The sequence below is a fragment of the Neopsephotus bourkii genome, unplaced genomic scaffold, assembly GCF_033783945.1.
Source record: "Neopsephotus bourkii isolate Nb327-2 ecotype Australia unplaced genomic scaffold, CSIRO-AGI_Nbou_v1 NB_1036, whole genome shotgun sequence".
In the NCBI taxonomy this organism is placed as follows: domain Eukaryota; kingdom Metazoa; phylum Chordata; class Aves; order Psittaciformes; family Psittacidae; genus Neopsephotus; species Neopsephotus bourkii.
In genome coordinates, this window is record NW_026901525.1 from 1,707,004 (window position 1) to 1,728,387 (window position 21,384).

General features: G+C 46.7%; 2 protein-coding genes across 4 annotated transcripts in view; both read left to right on the forward strand.

The window, feature by feature from the left end:
- Positions 1-258: 258 nt before the first annotated feature.
- On the forward strand, positions 259-1,686 carry PTAFR (platelet activating factor receptor). The gene has a single exon (XM_061360690.1). It carries the CDS (start codon positions 341-343, stop codon positions 1,400-1,402), a length of 1,062 nt encoding a protein of 353 aa, XP_061216674.1. The 5' UTR covers positions 259-340; the 3' UTR covers positions 1,403-1,686.
- Positions 1,687-4,940: 3,254 nt separating this feature from the next.
- The window catches only part of EYA3 (EYA transcriptional coactivator and phosphatase 3), a 30,970-nt gene continuing 14,526 nt past the window's right edge, over positions 4,941-21,384 (forward strand). For all 3 annotated transcript variants that reach the window (XM_061360691.1, XM_061360693.1, XM_061360694.1), the window contains exons 1-6: positions 4,941-5,063; positions 14,926-15,019; positions 16,555-16,598; positions 17,610-17,689; positions 18,117-18,183; positions 18,843-18,985. In XM_061360691.1, the coding sequence (XP_061216675.1) occupies positions 14,987-15,019; positions 16,555-16,598; positions 17,610-17,689; positions 18,117-18,183; positions 18,843-18,985 (367 nt within the window). In that variant the 5' untranslated portion in view covers positions 4,941-5,063; positions 14,926-14,986. The remainder of the gene's footprint in view (positions 5,064-14,925; positions 15,020-16,554; positions 16,599-17,609; positions 17,690-18,116; positions 18,184-18,842; positions 18,986-21,384) is intronic.

Sequence of the window (21,384 nt, forward strand, 5' to 3'; positions counted from 1 at the left end):
TGTTTGCTTATAATCAAAGATTAAGAAGCTTCAGATGGAGCAGACTAACGTGATTTAAATGATCTTATCTAAGAACCCTCAAGCAGAAAAGCCTTTTGAGATTAGAGATGAGTGATCTGCGATCCTCATTGCAGCAAGCATGAAGACAAAAGCTCTCCTGTGTTCTGTTGTGTGTCCTGTCCCACAAGCAGAACACCTGGGGTCATAGAGAGCTCCAAAGGAAAGGTGGGGTTTGGCCCAGCAATGGCACCTATGAGCTCATTTTATGCTTTATGTTTTCAAGTGAGAAGAGAAGCTACAGCAGGGAATTCTACTTCAAACGTGCCCGCTCAGCACCACGATGTCTGGAAAGGATAAAGGCGGTGCTGAAGGTGGTGCTGATTCCTACATTTCCTGCCACATCGACTCAGAGTTTCGCTACAACCTCTTCACTGTTTTCTACAGCATCATCTTCATCCTGGGCTTTGCTGCCAACTGCTACGTGCTCTGGATTTTCAGCCGCATTTACCCCACCAAGAAACTCAATGAGATCAAGATATTCATGGTGAACCTGACAGTAGCTGACCTGCTCTTCTTGGTTACGATGCCAATGTGGATTGTTTACTATCACCACCATGGAGACTGGATCATGCCCGAGTTCCTGTGTAACGTGGCTGGCACTCTATTTTTTGTGAACACCTACTCTTCTGTTGCCTTCCTGATGGTCATCACATACAACCGGTACCAAGCTGTGACTAACCCCATTAAAGCTGCTCAGTTTACCACCCAGAGAAGGGGGATCTACTTATCAGCAGCTATCTGGATTATAATCGTGGGCAGCTCTTTGTATTACCTTTTTGACAACAATACTAACCAGGAGGAGATCAATTCTAGGAATTTCACGCGGTGCTTTGAGCGCTATGACTCTTCTGGCAGCGTTTCAGCTGTTCTCGCCATCCACGTCATCATCTGCATCCTCTTCTATATCATTTTCATCTTTATACTAGGCTGGAACATCACCATCATCAGGACCCTGTTCTCCAAACCAACGCAGCCACGGAAGAGTGCTCATGTCAAGCAAAGGGCACTCTGGATGGTGTGCACAGTGCTAGCTGTGTTCATCATCAGCTTTGTACCTCATCACCTGGTGCATCTGCCCTGGACCCTGACTGTTCTGGAGCAGTGGAAGAGAGAAAACTGCCAGTTGCGCCAACAACTCAATGATGCTCACCAGGTGACTTTGTGCCTCTTGAGTACAAACTGTGTGTTGGACCCTATCATTTACTGCTTCCTCACCAAGAAGTTCCAGAAGCATCTTTCAGAAAAACTGAAAAGCATGAAAGGGAGTCGCAAGTGCTCCAGGCAAACCACAGACACAGTGATTGAGGGCACCATTCACCAGGAGGATGCCATTAGGATCTAGCTCAGCCCCGTTCCGACTGCAGATTGAGGTGTGTGTGTTAGTCACACATCTTTTCTCAAGGAGAGGCACTGAGGGACCCAGCAGAGCACCAGGATCTTACATTTCCTTTTTCCCATTAGACAGAAGAATGATGCTCATTTCTTCTATCACATGCAACTGGCAGAACTGGAGCCTGTAGCAGTCTGGCAGAAAAGCACCTTCTGTCTGGGCTGATGTCCTCATGGGCACCCAGAACAGTTCAGATGGTCTGCTTTTATGTGAAAGTAATGTGTCACCAGGTCTGTGCACTGAAATCCCCCCCCAGCACCATCCCTGGTCCTTTGCCTGCTCAGCTCCCATGAAGAATCCAGCAGCAGAGACTTCTAAAAGACCTGGAAGAACAAAACTGCTCATCTCGAGTGACTCTTCTAAGCATGGCTCTGTGAAGACAGTCTGAGCTGGTTCTTGAGGGGCTAGAGGGGTTGTAGTCCAAGGAGCTCCTCAAATGCCTTCAAAGAAGAGATCTGCACCTCTGATCCCTTCTTGCCTACTTGCATGGTCTGGTGAGGACCAGCCCTGATGTGCCTGAGTGAAGCTATCACAGACTCTTGCCTTTGCTCCCAGCTCTTGGATCAGTCAAGTAAGAGGCCTAGTAGGCAAGAAAAGGGAGAGAAATAGGCAGTGCCTCAGCACCTAGCCCCAGATCAACATGAAGTCCAACGGGGACTATTGCCTGTCCTGGCTTCTTGTATGACAGTGGAACTGGCAAACCAGTGGCCTCTTGCACTCAGTTTAGTAACCCCGGGCTGCCTGCATGTGTCCGTGGAAATCCAATCTCACTTTGGAGGCTCCAGATAACAGAAGGTTATCGTCAGCATGGGCATTATGTTAAGAACAGCTTAAAATGCTTCAGGATCTTTGTTCTTGTTTATTTCAATTAGGGCTGCAGCAAGCAACTTTGCCTTATTCCATCCCCAAATCTTTCTGTGTCTGCTGTGAAGAAATGCAGCTGAGTAGCTCTTGGTATGCTACCACAAGCGAAGTACCAGGTCAGGTCATGGCCACCTTCTGAGTGCATGAGAGCAGGGCAGTGATGCAGCACACTTGACACACACATAACTCATGTACTGTGTCAAGGCTGGAGACCTCTCGCTCAGGGCTGCCTGCAGTCAATTGAGGCAAGGTGGTTTTCCAAGGGTGCTGAGCTCAGTTACCAATCATGAGACACTGCAGGTTCCTTTTCTAACCCATATTGCTCAATCCAGCACAGGAAATGGGGCAAGGAGGGGAACTTACTTGTTTGCACAACAGTTTTTGGTTCCCTAAACTACAGCAGAGAGTCTATTTGATGACGGGAGAAGTGCATTAACCTGTGGCACTGATTACTCACGGGCAAGGACAGCAGCCTGCCCACACACACCAGAGAACGTTAAAGATAAGCCCCAGTCTGTCCAAAGATAGGACTAACGTTTGCGTCAGACCTTGCCTACATTCAGTGGAGATACAAGTCCTTCAGAGGCATCTCCTGAAGATCCTCGGGCAGCTTATGCTGTCCTGTGCCAACAGGCAAAGGAAATGAGATGATTCTTTCTCTAATGCCATGTGCCAGGGCCAGCCAGGCACTGCAGACCCAGTGCCAGGCAGAGGAAAGAATCCGATCACATTGGATTCCAATGGCAATTCCAACTGGATTCCACAATTGGATCCAATTGCATTTCCCTCCTGGCCCTGGCCCCTGCTCCACTGATGGTCACCCATAAAGATGCCCCGCTGGTACCTCTTGGCAGAGAGAGAACTCCCTGTCCGTGCCCCTCAGCCCCGTGCAAAGCTTTGCCCTGCATCTGCAGTCACCCGAGCCACGGCACACAGCAAGGGGAATGATTCCTGGAATTCAAAAGCCCAATTCCTGCTTGCGGAAGGAATCTGCCTCTGGAGTTCTGCCCTCCCTGGGTAGCACCTTCTGGCTGAGGAGCTCCTGTAGGGGCAGAGGAGGAGCTTTGGAGCGCTCCTCTCCTCCCTTTGCCACCTGGTGAGCGCCTGCTTCACAGCCCCCAGAGCAGATGGAGCCTGGCAGTGCTTGGAGGAGACAGGAAGGGATTTTCCATGGGGATCCGGTAAATACAGGCTCTTCTCTTGATTCCTGGAAAGCCTGGAACAGAGCCTGCAGCTTAGGTTACAAGCTGTGGGTAAGCAGCATGCTGCACTCCACAGAAAACAGCGGTGAGGCCAGCGTGGGCTCAGAGAACAAAGACAAACCTGTACTAGAGTAAAAGGGTAAGTGGAGGAAGAAGCCCTGAGGATGCTTCAGGAGATGTGCAGCAATGCGTTCCTAAACACCAGCCTAAGCTCCTGCTTCTGTTCCTGGAATTCCTGTCAGTTTGACCGCGCTGTTGCATGGCTCTGCTTTACTTTGCAATAAAATGGATCCCAAGAAGTTATTTTAAATAAAGCATGGTCCTCAAGTGTTTTGTCCTTTAACTTCTCATCCTTCTGTGTTTATACCCAAGGGATGAGCCTTGGTACCGCGCTGCATCCCCAGTGTGAGCAGCAGCGTGGCTGGGGTGACCCCCCTGCAGTCCTGGTCCAGCTCTGGGGCAGCAGCACAAGAGGGATGTGGAGCTGTTGAAGTGAGCGCAGAGGAGGCCATGGGGATGCTGCGAGGGCTGGAGCAGCTCTGCTCTGGAGCCAGGCTGAGAGAGCTGGGCTGGGGCAGCCTGGAGAAGAGAAGACTCCTGAAGGGGAGACCTTAGAGCAGCTCCAGTGCCTAAAGGGGCTGCAGGAAACCTGGAGAGGGGCTTGGGACAAGGGCCTGTAGGGACAGGGCAAGGGGAATGGCTTGAACCTGCCCGAGGGGAGACTGAGCTGAGCTCTTAGGCAGAAGCTCTTCCCTGTGAGGGTGCTGAGGCGCTGGCACAGGGTGCCCAGAGAAGCTGTGGCTGCCCCATCCCTGCCACTGCACAGTGACTGATTTAAGGCTTTTCTGCTTGAGGGTTCTTAGATAAGATCATTTAAATCACGTTAGTCTGCTCCATCTGAAGCTTCCTAATATTTGACTATAAGCAAAGTGGTTTTCTGGGTCCTGTTTCCCTGCTTGGGTTCCTAATGCTTTCTAGCTTGCCTACATTTGTTTTAACCTAGAAATTCCAGAAGTGAAACAATATCTGGTGAAAACGTCCCACTAGTGCCATTTCCAGAGGCGCTCTCTAGTGTTTCCTGACATTTTCCTGCTTACACTTGTACTTCCTCAGTTGAAAACACCTGAAGGGGGCCTCGAAGAAACCCGGAAGAAGGGCTTTGGACAAGGGCCTGTAAGGCCAGGCCAAGGGGAATGGCTTGAACCTGCCCGAGGGGAGACTGAGCTGAGCTCTTAGGCAGAAGCTCTTCCCTGTGAGGGTGCTGAGGCGCTGGCACAGGGTGCCCAGAGAAGCTGTGGCTGCCCCATCCCTGCCTGCTTTAAGTGACCCCAACAGCGCTGAGGCACCAAACGCAGCCATCGAAGTGCCCAGACATGACCCCAGCACTGAACCCCCCCACCTCCGCCTCAGCCGGGACTCGCGGTCCCCCTGCCCGTGTCGTCACTTCCGGCGCCGAGCGCCGCTTCCGGGCGGCGCTGTGGAGAGGGAGGGGCTGCCATGTCCGCTGCGGGACGCGCTGCCGGGCCCGGCGCCGGAGCCGCTTCTCGGTAAGAGCCCGCTCCCGAGCACGGTTGTCCCCACGGTGAACGAGATGGGGCCCGAGGGCCGGGGCCCTCGGCCCCCATCTCGCCCACGGCGGGGACCACGCGTGTGCGGAGTGGACGCTCCCGCCCGCGGGCCTGTGGAGCCGATGAGGGCGCAGCGGGTCGGACCCGCGCTTCCACCTCCCGGTGGTACCGGTGGCCCAGTCGCTGCTGGGAGACAGCCAAGAGGTGCAGAAAGAGCCCCTTGGCGTAGCTGGGGTGATGAGGGGGTGCTTGTGCCCGGGAGAAAGAGCTCGGCCTGGTCCCCCCCCGTGGGGTGCCCATGGGGTTGTGGGGAGCCTTAGCACAGGCAGGTCCACTCAAACCGAGCAAGAAGGCACTTAAACATCTGTAGTGGTTTGTGTTGGATGGGGCTGGTTGCTCGTGCTGGAGGTTGTGCAGCCAAGTTCAAGAGGATGTGTTTGGTCTGAGTAGAGTCGTGACCGGTTGGGCTTCACAACCCGTGTTGGACCCAGCTGAGCTCTGCTGGATGTGCCTGGTTCTGGGAATGCTGTGCAGAGCTGCTGGAGCTTCGTGTGAAGCCAGCTCGAGCGTGGTATGGCTTATTTGGTTTCTGCTCTGCATGGTATGGCTAAATCGTTTCCAGACTGGAGCTGGTTCTTGGTGTGACATAGCTGTGGTAATTCATAGAATCACAGAGCAGTTGGAAAGGACCTTAGGATCATTCAGTTCCAGCCCCCTGCCACAGCCAGGGACACCTCCCGATAGACCATGTCCCCCAAGGCTCTGTGCAACCTGGCCTTGAACACTGCCAGGGATGGAGCATTCCCCCCTGGCAGTGTTTGAGGTGGTGAACGTTCATTGAGATGGAGCATTGTACAGAAAAGTCTTGGTGGACTTTGCTTTTGCTATGGAGCTAAGCTCCGCTTCTGTGAGGCACTCAGTCGGTAGTGTAATGACTTCCAGCTGGTAATTAAAAGCCAACTATACTGATTAAGATAAGATTTCTGTGATTACTGTTATCTGCCTGTGTTGTGTGGTTTCCTTCAGCTTTGTCTGTTGCAGATTAAGTTCACCATACTGAATGAGGTTTGTTGAGAATCACGGCAATTCACGTGCCTCAAGTCACTGTTTTTGTAATAAGCTACTTATAAAAGTGCATATAAAGATAGTGGCTTCCTGCAAAACTGCTGACCTCTAAGCCTGTACCCATCATGTTTAGGGGGTTTTCTTATCACCTTATGGTGTGATACTTCTTGCTTGTGCAGTTCTGCAGTCTCATTTTTGCCAGGCAAGCAGCAATACTCAGGCACCATCTGTGTCCAGCAGCCAGCAGAGGTGAAGGTCTCACTCTTTACAAGCCACTTGGATTGCTCTACAGAGTCTTCCTGCAGTGTTTGCCTCCTCCTTGGCTCTTCCATGCAACCCCACCAGTAGTTATGGCACCTCAATGAGTGTTTGGTTGTGCAGCAAATGGGATTGAAAGCCTGTCACTTGCCCATCACAACCGTGTGCAAGAGCTGTAATAACTCCCGAGTAACTGGTGACTTGGGAAGGACTTACAGCTTCTCAGAACTTTGCCCTTCAAATATTCAGACGTTGAATGGGTTTGGAATTGAATATGTTGGAGTACACTTTATTAAACGGGTTTCCATGTAGTGGGTTGGACTACCTCTGTGGCAGTTTAATGTATGATTTCCTAACTTTTGTGTATCAAAGGGTAGTTAGATATGACTAAACATAAAACTGGATAAACTATACTGCAATGTTTCAACTGAATGAAGAGCCTGGCAAGTGTGTTCCCCTGTGCAAGTCATGATGTGCCTAAAGATTCAAGGCTTAAAGCAGATGGTGAGTTGAGACCTATCTGCAGGAGCTGTCCACATCCCAACAGCTTCTTTTTGGGGTCTTGAAATTTGTGTTGCTTGTGTTTGGGTACTGACAGTGCTGTGTCTCTGGGAGTCCCTAACTGGACCACAGCATAAAGTATATGGCAGCTCTGAACTGTGGGGGATGGTTCATATTTCAATAACTATCATACCATCACCTGCAAGTCCATTCTGAAGATCCTACAAATCAGTTTCATACCAGTGTCCTTTCTGTGACAACTTTTTCCTATTCCATTTGTGAGAGTTTAAGAAAATCTTCATTAAACGTGATTGATTTTTAAGATGATCTGCACAGAAAAATGCTTATTCAGGACCAGGATCATTCGAAAAAGTAGGTGATTGTTCTTCAGAGCTGAAATTGGACTAGCAGCTGTCCTCAGAACCACGTGGAGGTATTCTCAGTCACCAGTGTCCCACCAGAGTTTCCTCATGCTGCTTTCTTGGTAAAGGCACCATTGTTCTCATCTACCTATTGGGGAAAATGCTGTCACAGAAAACAACCTGGTGCTTCAAGGCTTTGAAGTTTAACACAGAAATCTGGTCCCATTTGCAATCTGATGTGTTGTTCAATGCCTTTAGAATAGCTCTTGAGACTTCAGAAGCTGTTGCCTTGATTATTCTGTGCACTTAAACACCCATTTCCTGTCCATCCAGAACTTCTTGGGTGTTGGGAGGTGAGCTGGCCTTTCTACAAGATGAAGGGGCTTGGAGATAACTTGTTTCTTCATTACCTTGAAGTGTTACCTTGGTACTCTGGAGAACTGCAAAGACACCTGAGGTTTAATGCCAACCTACTGTAGTGTTTTGTCTTTTATTAGCTCTCATGCCAAGCCTGCTGCTATGTTGACCTTTCTGGATACGAGGAAAAATGAATTCTTCTGGCTTAAAGAAAAGGAAGTTACAAAATACTCACTTTTGCCTGACCTGAAGAAAGCAAAAAAAGTTCCCATGAGTCAATGGTACCACTGTTCTCAGCATTTCCAAACAAGATAGCAAAAGTAGTTTGACAGTTCTGTGAAATGTTAACCTGTGCAGTGGCTTTCCAGGAGCTAAATAATTCAACTTTATGCTGAATCAAAAACAGCACCAAGCTGTTGAGGGAGTTTCTCTGATCTTTGAGTGAAATGACCTTTTTTTGTGGATGCTGTTCTGAAAAGCACACATAACTGGTCTTTACTGAAAGTGTTCTTGCTGAGCTGCCACCAGAATCCAGTGTGTGTCATGCAGCTCCTTTTTACAGTTAATGGTAAAGCCTGAAGCAAGGAAGACACTGGGTACCTCCACCTTTCCAGTGTCCTTAGCCAGTATGTCATCTTCCATAGAGTCATGGAATGGTTTCGGTTGGAAAGGACCTTAAAGCTCATCCAGTTCCAGCCCCCTGCCATGGGCAGGGACCCCTTCCACTGGAGCAGCTTGCTCCAAGCCCCTGTGTCCGACCTGACCTTGAACACTGTCAGGGATGGGGCAGCCACAGCTTCTCGGAGCACCCTGTACCAGCGCCTCAGCACCCTTGGAGTAAAGACTATGGATGTATAGTATGTGCAGCTCTGGTCAATTTGTCTCAAGAGGGAGCAGAGAGAGGCAGAACAGTGACTGTAGGGGATGGAGCAGATGTCTTCTGGAGAGGTGTTGAAAGTTGGGACTCTGATTTGGAGAGAGATTGTAACCGAGGTGTACAAACTCCTGGAGGCAGGGGATGTGCTGAGAGCAGAGCTTTTCGCCCAATCCTGCTGTACCAGGACTGAGGGCACTCAGAAACTCACTGGAAATGGGTGTGAGACAGCCACGTTCTCCTTGTGACAGGTCATGAACTGCCCTGGGTGGCTGTGGGAGGCTCAGAGAGGGCCTGAACAGTGGGGAACAGGTCTGTGAGTGAGTGCTGGAGGACAAACAGGGATGTGGCTCCCAGTGGTGGTGGTGGGGGGGTGGTGGCCAGGCTCCCTTTATCACCACTGATGGCTTTTCCTGGAGGGACCATTTGTCTGCCCAGTGCTCCCAGTTGCCTCTGCCAGCAGGACTGATGCAGTGTGAAGCAAATGGTGCAGTCAGTCTGCTTGATGAAAAAGCAGCGGCTGTTACCAAGCAGCTGAGCATCAAATACCATCATTTAAACTGAGTTTGAACCCCAGTAAAATATCTCAACTATCCAGTACTTTAATTTTCGAGCAGGTTACTCTAACAACTGTTGTTGCTAAGACACAAATAGCTACAGATGTGCTCAGAACTGATGGCACTGTGATAAATACCATGGCTCCTCTAATGCAAAATAACAAAAGAAAGAAATTTGCTGGAGTCACAACCTTTTTTATAAAATCCTGGTGCAGGTTGAGAAACTGAAGCAGTTTCTCTAATAGAACTGTGGATTAATTTCCTGGTACTAGTTACATGACTTTTTGATATGTGTTTAGGGTGCTGAGGCGCTGGCACAGGGTGCCCAGAGAAGCTGTGGCTGCCCCATCCCTGCCAGTGCTCAAGGCCAGGTTGGACTGGGGAGCAAGCTGCTCTAGTGGAAGGTGACCCTGCCCATGGCAGGGTTTGGAACTGGATGAGCTTTAAGGTCCTTTCCAACCCAAACCAGGCTGGGATGCTATGATGGAGTTTTCTACTTTGCTTCCATTTGCATAAATTCCTGTGATGTGTTTTGTAGCTAAAAGGTTAATGGCAGTTTGTGCCATGTTAGCTCTAGCTAGAAGAGATTGCTGACTTCTTTCTGGGCTCAGTGGGAGTTGTTTTTCTCAAGTATGAAGTTGTTATTTCCAAATCTTCCTTTTGTGCAAACAGTTCTTTTCCCCATTAAAAAAATCCCTGCTGTGATTCAAAATCCAATTGAAAAGGATTGTGTAAGGGCTGGGCAGCCAGTGCGTGGTCTGTGTGAAGGGACTACCCAGAGCCGTGCTGGTGACAGCCCTTCAAGGATTCCTATTAATGAAACAGGCATTGCTTAGGGTAGGATGTATTTGTGCTACCACATGTTATGTCAGTAATTTTCTCACTTTATAAATACCTTTTTTAATCTTTTCATTTCCATTTTAAGATTATGACATTTTAATCAAACCCTGGTTTTCCATCCCATCAGGACTGTGCTTGTCATAGCCTCTCGTACCTTCCAAAATAGGACATCCCCTGCCTCCCCCCAAACTTTCCACAGAATCTTACAATCACAGAATGGTTTAGGTTGGAAAGGAGCTTAAGCTCATCCAGTTCCAACCCCCTGCCATGGGCAGGGCCTCATGACACTACACCATGTCACCCAAGGTTCTGTCCAACCTGGCCTTGAACACTGCCAGGGATGAGGCAGCCACAGCTTCTCTGGGCACCCTGTGCCAGCGCCTCAGCACCCTCGGAGTAAAGAAGGGAAGAGGGCCTGGAAGGGGAGCAGACAGCAAACCCACAGAGGTTTATCCTTTCCTATTCTCCACGGTATTTTGAGACTATCCATGTGTTGTGTGTGTGTATCTGGGGGTGTGAGATGTACAGAGGATAGCAGTTAAATCTTTGCTGGGAGATGCACTGCATTTGTTCCAATGGGAGATGAGCAGACTGGTGAGCAGCACAGCTTTCATTCATTAGCTCTATCCCATTTTCTTGGTTTTAAACGGCTGCTCTCTGCTGCTGGAAAAGGAACTGAGGAGAGAGCTGTGCTACAAAGGGGGTGGATGTAACAGGCAAAGCTTGAAGATGGATGTGAGAAGGAATTTTTCACAGTTGCTCTGAAGAGCAAGACTGTTGTCTGAGGAGTTGGCTGTTGTGTAAGAAAGTAGGGTTTGAAGTTAGAAACCTGAGTTCCTTTTCCCTCTTAACCTCATTTGCCTGTTCCAACACTGGAGTAACACACCTCTTCAGTTCCGCTTGGCTGTCAGGTACTGCATGTGCAGCCATAACAAGTATGACATTTTAAATGAACATGTGAATGCAGTGGGAAGGAAATCATGCACTGTGTTAGCTGCAGGAACTTGTGAGAGCAAGTGATTTGTCTTAAATATTTCATTCCTTAATGAAGGAGAGAAGCTGGATGAGCCCCTCCTCTCCTGCTCACCGCTGTCTCTTTGCACATCCCTGGGTTGCATGAGCTTCTTCAATGCTGTGATTCCCTTCTCTTTAAAGTATCTTTAAAGCTTTTGGAGTTTGTAGTCAGCCTCACCAGATAGAACTTTTTACTCACCCAGGCATCTATTTGCTCCCTCTTTCTGTTGCATCATTGTGATGGTACGACCTGATGAAGAACTTCCATTAACTTGTTTTTGCCTGAAGGAAGGAAAAATGCAGCTTTAGTGTAAAAACTGTTCAGTCCCTGACAGCTCCTTAAGGGGCTGGTTTATTGCACAGCCCAACTGGGAACCAAGCTGATGCTCTCATTTCGTGGCAGCTTTAATCAAGCTGTTTCAAAACAAACTGTGAGGTTCTTCCAGACTTCAGGGAATGCCTGGTTTTGCCAAACCCTCACGAGAGATCCCAGCAGGAGCACCCAGCATGCTGGCTCTCGCTGGAGTCACAGCTTTGCCTATGATGGATACCAAGTTTGAAGTATATCAGCAGCTTGGCCGGTGAAACGTTATCACAGTTGGATGTAGGAATGCTGAGATATGGAGGAGGATAAAACTGTGGTTCGAGGGGTTTCTATGCATTCGCCTGCTCACATCCTGGTGTGGGGGGCAGAGGTTGCTGCCGCCATGGGGAGATGGTCAGTAATGTTCTTTGCCTGAAGATTAGAACGTCAGTTATAAACCTGCAGAATAAAAAGCACTCAGTGCTGTGCAGTGCACAGCAATGTCACAGTGTGGATCTTTTCACTCTTTCTATTTATTTCTTTGAGTGTTTTTAATTAAATTGAAAACCAAAAAGGGGATCCACCACTTCCCACCGTGCCAAGTTCTGCTCTTCCCTAAATGAAGCGGTTTGTCACATGTGGGGTGGCACAGAGTAAAAGCACATTGCAAGGAAAAACCCAGCTCTGGCTGGGGGATGCCGTAGGTCGCTTTGGCTGCACTCTGATCCCATGTGCGTGGGATAGGTTAGCATGAAATGCTCTGCTGGAAGCATTAGACTCTTCTGCTGGTGCTTAATTCACATATTCATTGCTGTTCATGGTAAGGTGCTGGCCTTTGAGTAGAAAGGAGTGGTGATAACTGCATAGATGACATTATTATGCATATAAAGCGTTATAGCTACTGCTGCAAGAGGCAACTAAAAATGGTTTTGTAAATACTTTGACAACAAAGGGTGGCTAAGGGCACTCTCCAACCTTTATTGAATGTGGGGGGAAACATAGTGACAAAGAATGAGGAAAAGACTGCGGTACTTAATGCCTTCTTTCACTCTAAAGACCAGTTGTTCTTGGGATACCTGTCCCCCTGTGCAGGGAGACAGGGATGGGGAGTAGAATGAAGCCCCCATATGGTCAGTGACCTGCTACATCACTGAGACACACAGAGTGTAGGGCTGCATGGGGTCACCCCAAGGGTGCTGAGGGAGCTGGAGGTGCTCACCGAGCCACGTTCCATCACTGATCAGCAGTTATGGCTCACTCGGGAGGTCCCAGTTCACTGGAGGTTACCAAATGTGATGCCCATTTACAGGAAGTGCTGGAAGGAGGCAACTCCAGGCCTGTTAGCATGACCCCAGTGCCCCCTGCACTGGGCACTGGTGAGGCTGCACCTTGAATCCTGTGTTCAGCTCTGGGCCCCTCACCGCGAGAGACACATTGAGGTGCTGGGGCGGGGCCAGAGAAGGGCACTGGAGCTGGTGCAGGGCCTGGAGCACAAGTGTGATGGGGAAGGGCTGAGGGACCTGGGGGGTTCAGTCTGGAGAAGGCTCAGGGGGGACCTGATGGCTCCCTACAACTGCCTGACAGGAAGTGTAATTAACATGTTCTGGGAATCTTCTTGTCTTTCTAATTATTGAAGTCTTTCTCAAAATCAAAATTAAACTGCTGTTCAGAGCTTGTAAACAGAGCATAGAATGGGAAGTTATTGCTGTATGGATCAAAGAGTGATGTGAGACCTTTTTTGTAGTATCAGACTGGTGACAAGAAACAGGACAGGACCCATTTCATATATTCTTGCTGTTGGCCATTGTACTTTACACTGCTCTTCATGATCTTTGACTGCCAGGGTTTCTTTGCAGCCTTGATTTTTCTCTGTTATACCTACAACAAGTTTAAAGGAAACAAGCTTTAATCTGTAAAATAAACCCAATTAAAAGTGATGAGGGGGAAAACTGGAATACTAACAGTAGTACTTTGTATTGTAGACTGCTTTGTGTGTGGTGTGAGTAGGGTCATTTCAAAAGAGCTACTGAATAGAGTTCTTGTGACTTCAGTTGATTCACGGTTGAGGGAATACAGGTAAGTCTTTGGTTAGGGGAGGCAGCTGTTAGGGGAGGAGAACACTTAACCCTCAATGAAATTTTACCCTGGTGTATGTGGCATGCCGGACCCTGACCTGTCATCGAATAAGGGAGGAGAAATCCTTTGTGTTTTCCTGGTTAATAGGGCATTATCCCAGCTGCAAAGCACCCGTGCGCTCGGCACATGGGGCTGGCTGCAGGCTGCCTACACGTGCAGGGAGCTTAAGTAGGTCTGGAAGGGCCAGGATGGGAAAGAGCAAGTGCTTTTAGGGCACCAGAGAGTTGAGTTCTTCAGTCACTTTGCATGGGGACAGTCTCATGATGTGTTGGTGAATGCTCCAGACAGGTTGGGAAAACGGAGAGGAAGGAGGTGAAGAGCCTCTGCGTTCCCACTGAGGTTTGCAGCCCAACTTTTGTGGCTGTGGAGGCAGGAATAGGTTGGACCTCAGCACAAAACATCACTGTATTTGATTTCTTACAAACCACAAAGTGTTGTTGAGCATGTCCCCCTTGCTGCTTCTCTGTTAAGACCTCAGAAGTCCAGTCAGTAACTGGTAAGTTACTGGGAAGTACTCTAGGATCATCCCTCCAAGCTCTGTGTTATGGATAGATCCTCAGCTGATCTTCTCCCCATACACAATGATTGATTTCCAAAAGGGGGGTTGGAACTGGGTAATCTTTAAGGTCCCTTCCAACCCAAACTGTTCTATGATTATGTGATTTCTCCTGGTTTCTGTAACCCATTGAATTTGTCCTCTGTGTGCAGCAGTGTGCATGTGTGCATGTGGAAGAGCCAGCTCTGCTGGGCTGGGAGAGGAGGCTCCTGCTGGCCTTTGGTGCAGTGGAGATGGGGCTTGGCTGCAGAGGTCAGGGTTGGTTTTAATGAACTGAGGGAGAGTGAGAGGGTGAAAGGAGAGCAGCAGGGTCCCACTGTTGGTGCGCACTAGTTGGGTGAGGGGGAAGCAGTGGAGGACATGGACCTTTCTCTTTTGCCTAGCAAACTGCAAAACTGAATCAGGTTGTGCAAGTAATCTGCAGAATTCCCTTTTCCTGTTTTTAAAACACACGGGATAGCAGCTCTGGTGTTAGGATGTAGGATCCCTCTGCTCAGCACTACTGGGGTACCGTAGCTTCCCTTCTGAAGGGTGCACTTGAAGCAACCACCTTCCTCGGTGACTTTGGCAATGAGCACTCCTGCATCTGAATGCGTTTAGGTGTGGAGGCTTGTCCTGGTTTTTTTTTTGTTCGTTACATAAATGTTCTAAATTAAAACAGGTTAGATTGAATCACGCTGTTTACTGACCTACTAGACCAGGCTTGATCATTTAAAGTGTGTTTCAAATCACGGGGCACATGTCTGATTGATACTTTAGCTTCTGGAGTCAGTGTGGCACAAGTAAATGATGCAGAAATGTGCCACGTGCGTAAAAAATCTGGCTCTTGGAAGCTTAAAGCTAAATCCCTTGTTTATGAAATCTTTCCATATATGAATTTTGTCTTTTATTTGGGAGATGGCAACGTGAGTTTGGAAAGCTGGTGGGTGGAATATGTAACAATTAATGTTCTCCGATAGCCTAAATGATAAGCCCCCCCCAAAAGTACATAAAGCTATGAACACCTTTTTTTGACAGGCTTTGAAGACTGCCAAGAACACACGATTCGATTCATTTAAGCATTAAAATAGTAATACCCATGGAAGAGCCTCAAGACTTACCCGAACAACCAGTAAGTACATTTGAAAAGGCTAAAAATGAGCATTGGTCATCTCCCAAATGCAGTGTAGCGTTACTGTGATTAAGAATGGAAAATAAGGCTTATTCTGAGTGTATTTGTCTAGAGGTAAGGAATCATTTTGCTCTTAGTAAAATGTGTTGTACACTTAATTTACTACAATTTTACAGACAATAGTAAGAAAAGGAATAGTTATGTGTGCTTGAACTCTGTAATGTTACTATGTCAACTAACTATTTGTTATGCTCAGAAAACTCAAGCCTGTTGTAGAGAAATGAATATTCACTATTTCAATGACAGAAGCGGCATGTTACAGTGTGAAGAGTCTGTAATTCTTCTTGGGCTGGAGACCTTGAAAAGATGCTATGATCCATCAGCTCCACAGGGGGAAAGCATTTCAGTTCTTTATTTAACAGTGAGTTTGAGTAGGGAAGTGTGTCTTAGGCTAAAAGCTGTTGTCCAAACATCTTACGTCTTTGTGATCCTGCCTTTGTTATCAGTAGCTGATAACAACACCTCACAGGAGCTTTGTAGAGCTGTTACTAATACCGTATGATAAGTTAAATTTGTATGTCTAAAACAAACAGGAATTAAACAGTAAAGTTTGTATTACTGTAATAGTCCCAAATTAAACCTGATGTGAACTCAACAGGCAGTTGCCGTGTTACTATGAGAGTGAAACCGATTTTCATTTTGGGGACCTGTTCACATGCATACAAGCCAGAGTAAAACACTGAGGGCAAGTGGGCAACATCCTCACTGGAAAGATTCTGACGCTTTTTGAATGTGAGAATTTGGTGTTCTTCAGTTAACCAGTTAGAAAAATGGCACTGAATGAAATGGAAATTTCCAGTTGATCAAAAGATTGTGTGACGCAACACGCAGGTTATGGGCAAGAGTCTATATGCACAAAACGTGAAGCAAATCAGCAAAACCAGAACAGTTGAACTCCAGATACATACAGGATTTTAAAATGAATGAAATGTGTGTATTAAGAAAGGAAATAATCATGTAATCACATCCTTACATGAAGAAAACTGTGTTTATACAGGGCATGAGAGACAGGGTGCAGCTAATGTTCAGTACATGAAAGCATCCTCTGTAAGAGTCTGCTGTAATTCTCAGCTGAAGAACTTCTTGGTAATTCCTTTTAACTATCTTATGCCAGTCAGTCATTCTGAGACATAATGTGAGACTACTGATCACAACTGGTAAGTGAGGTGGTATTTTGAGTACAGTGCCACATTCTTGCAGGAAGAAATAAAAAGAACAACTTTGGGTTGTTTTTTTTTTTGTAGTGAGGCCATTCTTAAACCAAGTGAATTTTCCTAATAAAAGAACAAGAGCAGAGTGAAGTCAGCTTTGCAAAACCCTGACAGGCTTGTAGCCCACTCTTGATACTGTATTGGCTCAGTGCAAGGTTTTCTGTGTTTGACCACTGCTGGGAGCTCCTGCTGTGGGGATCTGCTGCACAGGTCCTCTCAAGGACAGCTCTCCTCACTTGTGTCTGAACCTTTGTGTCTTCACAGGTGAAAAAAGCCAAGATGCAGGAATCCAGAGAACAAAGTCTGAGGTATGTAATGTTCAGTTTGATTTAGTGTGGGACTGTTGTTGCTGTTCTTTTATCATTAGAAGATTCCATTGTAGAAGCTTGCGTGCTGTTTTCTCTTTCAAGGCAAACAGAAGTCAATTCTATATTTGCTGTAATTTTGAGTTCCCAATTACAAAACGTAAACTGACACTTTGGTATTCAGTTACAAAGAGTCCTCACTGCATCATCAAGCATCCTGTTTTTCACAGAACCTGATGGGACTGTCATGTTCTGCGCATAACATGCATTGATTCTGGTGAAAATCAGGATATTTTAATAATATCTGTGCTCTGATTCTCAGCAGAACTCTGTGGGTTACTTATTTGAGAAGTTAAACCCTCTCAAATCAATAGCCTCTTCTGTTTAAAGCCATTCTCTGGTACTATTTTTAGTCTCAGTAGGTGCTTCCTGATGTATATCATATTTAGGAATTTATCCCTATTCTTACATATTCTGAGAATAGCTGTATTTGGGTTTGTTCTGTTCCTGTGAGTAGTCACAAATACTGTGGAGAGCAATTTGGTTTTGGACAAGGGCCTGTAGGGACAGGACGAGAGGAATGGCTTTAACCTGCCAGAGGGGAGATTGAGATGAGCAGAAGTCTGTCTAGCTGGTAGGAGGTGAGATGAACCATGTCCTAGGAGGATTTTTTCTCTCTGTTGGCTGCAGAGGAGCTGAGGGCAGCACAAGCAGGTCTGAACATGCCAGAGTGAATGGTGGTGATTCTGCTTCAGTGTATTCCCAGTGTCAGTGCACCCCTGCAGTCCCCCACTACCAGACATTGCAGTGCAAATCCAGTGCAGTTAGTGTCTAATTAGAGCTGCAAATCTCTCTCTTAGGATCTCTGTGTGAAATAGCAAAGAGTGCAGAGCTAGTTTCTGTTCAGAGCCAGTTTGCCTCGGTTAGGAAGGCCAAATCTTGGGTTACAGTGCCCAAGGATGTTCATTTAAAGAGTTCATAATGCTCACGATTAGCCTTTGTTTGTCCTGGCAGTCATGTGAGCAATGCAGAAGTCAGCGATGAGAAACCTGAATCTTCAAGCCTTGGTTCAAACCTTCCCATGTCCAGTGAGAGTGAGTATCTTCCAGAGTGCTTCTGGTCCCACTGTCTTTACTCCTTTCTTTCACTGGCCTTGTTACTTTGCGTCAGGAAACACAAGATTTGGGCAGAACTGAAATCAGAGTTTTGTCTTGACAGTTGCCAAAGATGATGGGAGCAACTAGTAAAGAGAAAAGCACTGTTACAAAGGGAGAAATGGTATTGACTGAATCATCCACCTGCTGTGAACTGGCAATAAAACCATTTTGTGCTGGCTTAACAGTGCTTTTTTTGAAACTTTGCTTTGAAAAAGGTTTTCAAATATTCAAGATCCTCACTAAAAAACCTTTGTAAATCCTTTTGTCTTGGTTAAAATGTGCTGTGCATGCTGATACTCCATTGGCTTTATTTGCTGGGCTTTGAAACCACCTATGTAATGACACAAACTATTTCTTTTTTCAGTTATGACATGCACTGATTATATCCCAAGGTCATCCAATGATTATACCTCACAAATGTATTCTGCAAAGTAAGTCAATCATTCTTCACTGAGTTCTGTAACTCTCCTTTCTTTCTGAAGCATTTCTGCGTTGCTGCAAATCACACTTTCATATGTGCTGGCAACAGATACTCGTTGCTGCGGACGCTGAAGCTGACACAAGTCACTCTTTGGGTTCCGTGGCTGTTGTTTAACGATCACAAGGCTAAATAAGCCCCTTCAAGTAATTAACAATGCAACTTGTTGAATAATGCCCATAATATTTGGGGAACAAACAAATCGGACATAAACTAAGGGGAATGTAGGATTTTCTCATCATTCACCATGTTTGGAGATCTTAAAAGTTCTTCCCATTGCAGCACAAGAGGCACGATAAGTGAAGCTAATTGCTCTTGCCTGTTGCAATGGGGAGTTTGTTCTTCCCCTCAGCCCTGGAGTAAGCACTGGTACTCTGGCATTGTGATGGGGAGAGCTTCCCCTGGTGTCACAGCAAGAAGCAGGCAGTGTATGTAAATCCAAGAGCTTGTCCTTCTGGGAAACACAAGTGGGTTATTACATCAAAGCACAGATCAGTGTGTATTGTTTCTGCTTTCTGAAGCATTTTTTTTTTATATATCTTCTGGTTTTTAGGCTGAGAGATGCATCATGTAAATAGCTCTTTTTAACTTTTGTTCTTTCCATTTAATAAGGCCATATGCACATATCCTTTCTGTACCTGTATCGGAAACCATGAGCCCTTACCCTGGTCAGCCTCAGTACCAAGCACTACAGCAATCTCAGCCCTACACCATCTACCCCCAGACCACCCAAACCTACGGACTACCTCCTTTCGGTAAGAAGTTAGCTTCTCAAAGACTTCTCAGGGTCTGCAGTTCTTGTCTTCTCTCTCATGAAAAGGCCTGTCTTTTCTCTCATGTTAACCTTAACCAGGTGTGTTGGAGAGAAGAGTCTGTAGGAGAGCATGTGCCTGACTTGAATTGTATATCAGTGCTGATCTCTAGATTGGATTCATAGGATGTTATTTATTACAAAGCTCTTTTCCTGGCCATTAATTTAGATGCCTCCCCATGAACTGTGTCAGATGGTTCTTCGTTTGGGGTCATAATGTTCTCTAGATGCGTGTAGCTGTGTTTGTGCAGTTTCCTTGTCAGGGAAATCCCACAAGAGCCCATGCTACAGCATCTCTGTAGGATGTAGGATGAAGGTATTTTTCCTTTCCTTTTTGCTGACCAGGATTAAGACTTCTTTTGTTATTTCATCTGTCACCAAATACAGATTTCATGCTAAAAAGTCTCCAAGTTTGCTGGGCAGATAAGTTGACTTAAGTTGCTCTAATACTTGAGCCCTTTAATAGCCTCTCCAGTTTTTGCAGATGCTTGAAGGTTAAAAGTGCTGTAAGTGACCAGCTGTAAATACTGTATCATGCTCTCAAAAATGTACTGTGGCAGAGACTGTTCTGCCCCTTAGCACCAAGCACTGATGGACTTGAGGGTAACATCCCCTTCCATGCAGGTAACCTGGGAGAGCATCTGGGTGCTATTGTGAGCAGCTGACACACAAGTGTCTGTCTCAGGGCTTGTGGTCACACTGTAGAACTGAATGAACAGATTTACCTGTAGTGTTAAAATCTTTATGCCTTGAAGTGTAAAAGGATGCTGTCGTGAGATCCTCAGTCCCTGCTGGGAAGGTTCCACCAGCTGCTGTGGGCTTGGGATTTCTGGTAGGTGAGGACATGGTTGACTCTGTTACATGCCCTGGGGAGCCACGGTTCTCTGCCTGAGCTCACTTCATTCCTCCAGGAGAGTTTTGCCCTGAAAGCTGAACAAGTGTGGAGAAGCCTGATGCTGTTTCCATACTCCAGTCTTCAGTTACCAGTGCAGTTTGTTTGCTGGCTTTCTAAACACTGCCCTCCTTATTTTTTTGTCTGATTGTAGTGTTGTGTGTTGTCACTATGGTCTGTTACCTGCTTCCCTGGCAGTGCTCAAGGCCAGGTTGGACGGGGCTTGGAGCAACCTGCTCTAGTGGAAGATGTCCCTACCTGTGGCAGGGGGTTGGAACTGGACGAGTTTTAAGGTCCCTTCCAACCCAAACCACTCTGATTCTACAAACCCTGTGTTATGGTTGCTGGAACATCCTGCTGTTCCCTGAGTGCCTGCACTTTGGTTTCAGTGCCTTGTTGCACTGTTTCAGCTGTATCTGAACAGTGGCTGGTGGTTTTCTTGACTTCATTTGTTTGGTGTTTATTGACAGTTTGCTGTGAACAGTGCACAGGGGCTGCTTTGGAAGTGCTCAGGTGTGTTACTGTGTCGTGTGGTTGGGTTTCTTTAAGGCAAATATGTGTGTATATGTGGAATGCTCTCTTGAAGTGTTAGGCCAAGATGTTTGAAAAGGTGTTTTAGACTTAATTCTAAAATTAGGGGGGTAGAAAGGATGTGGGGAGGTTTGTTAAGTGTTTTGTGTATGTGATGTTTGGTGGTGGTGGTGATAGTGGTGGCTGTACTGGGGGATGTGTGTTTGGGTTTTATCCCAAGGTTTTGGAATTTGGGGATGCTTCCCTGCTTAGTGTTAAACTCTGAATGTAAGAGGAGAAATTCTCCTGAAGACCAAGGCAAGAGATCAGCATTTCTGTTGGCTTCATAGGAACTTCTTTCTGTTAAACATCTTCTGAAATGTGATCAGTTACTGAAATGTCTTGGTATGGATGTTGAGATATATTATTAAATACCTGAATTTTTAGTCTGAATTTAAGTGTTAGGAAGATGTTAGAAGGCATCTTACCAGTAATGGAAATCATACTGGAGTGGTACCTGCTTGATCATACTGAGAAGATGGATGAGATGGACAATGGAGGGTAGAGGACTGAGCACGCACAGTGCAGAGGGAATGATACAGTTTGTTCCTGCTCACAGTGTCCATGAGCAGGTGAGGACTTGGCCAGCCTGGTCAGATGTTTTACCATTATGGAAAGGCCTGTTCCAGAGCTTTGCATGACTTTCTACTGTGTATTTGTTTCTGTGCCAAAAAGGAAGGAGGCATCATGGATTATCTAGCTGGAACGAAACAGGTGTATTTGAATTATGAAATCCAAGCAAGTTGACAAGTGTAGTCTTGAGAACACTCAGGTCATGATGCTGCTTTCAGAGAAGAGATGACCTGTGTTCTTGCCAATTTGTCACCTTTCCTTGTAGTGTGGTACTTTTTGGATGGTGTTCAGTGCATTGTTCTGCCTGG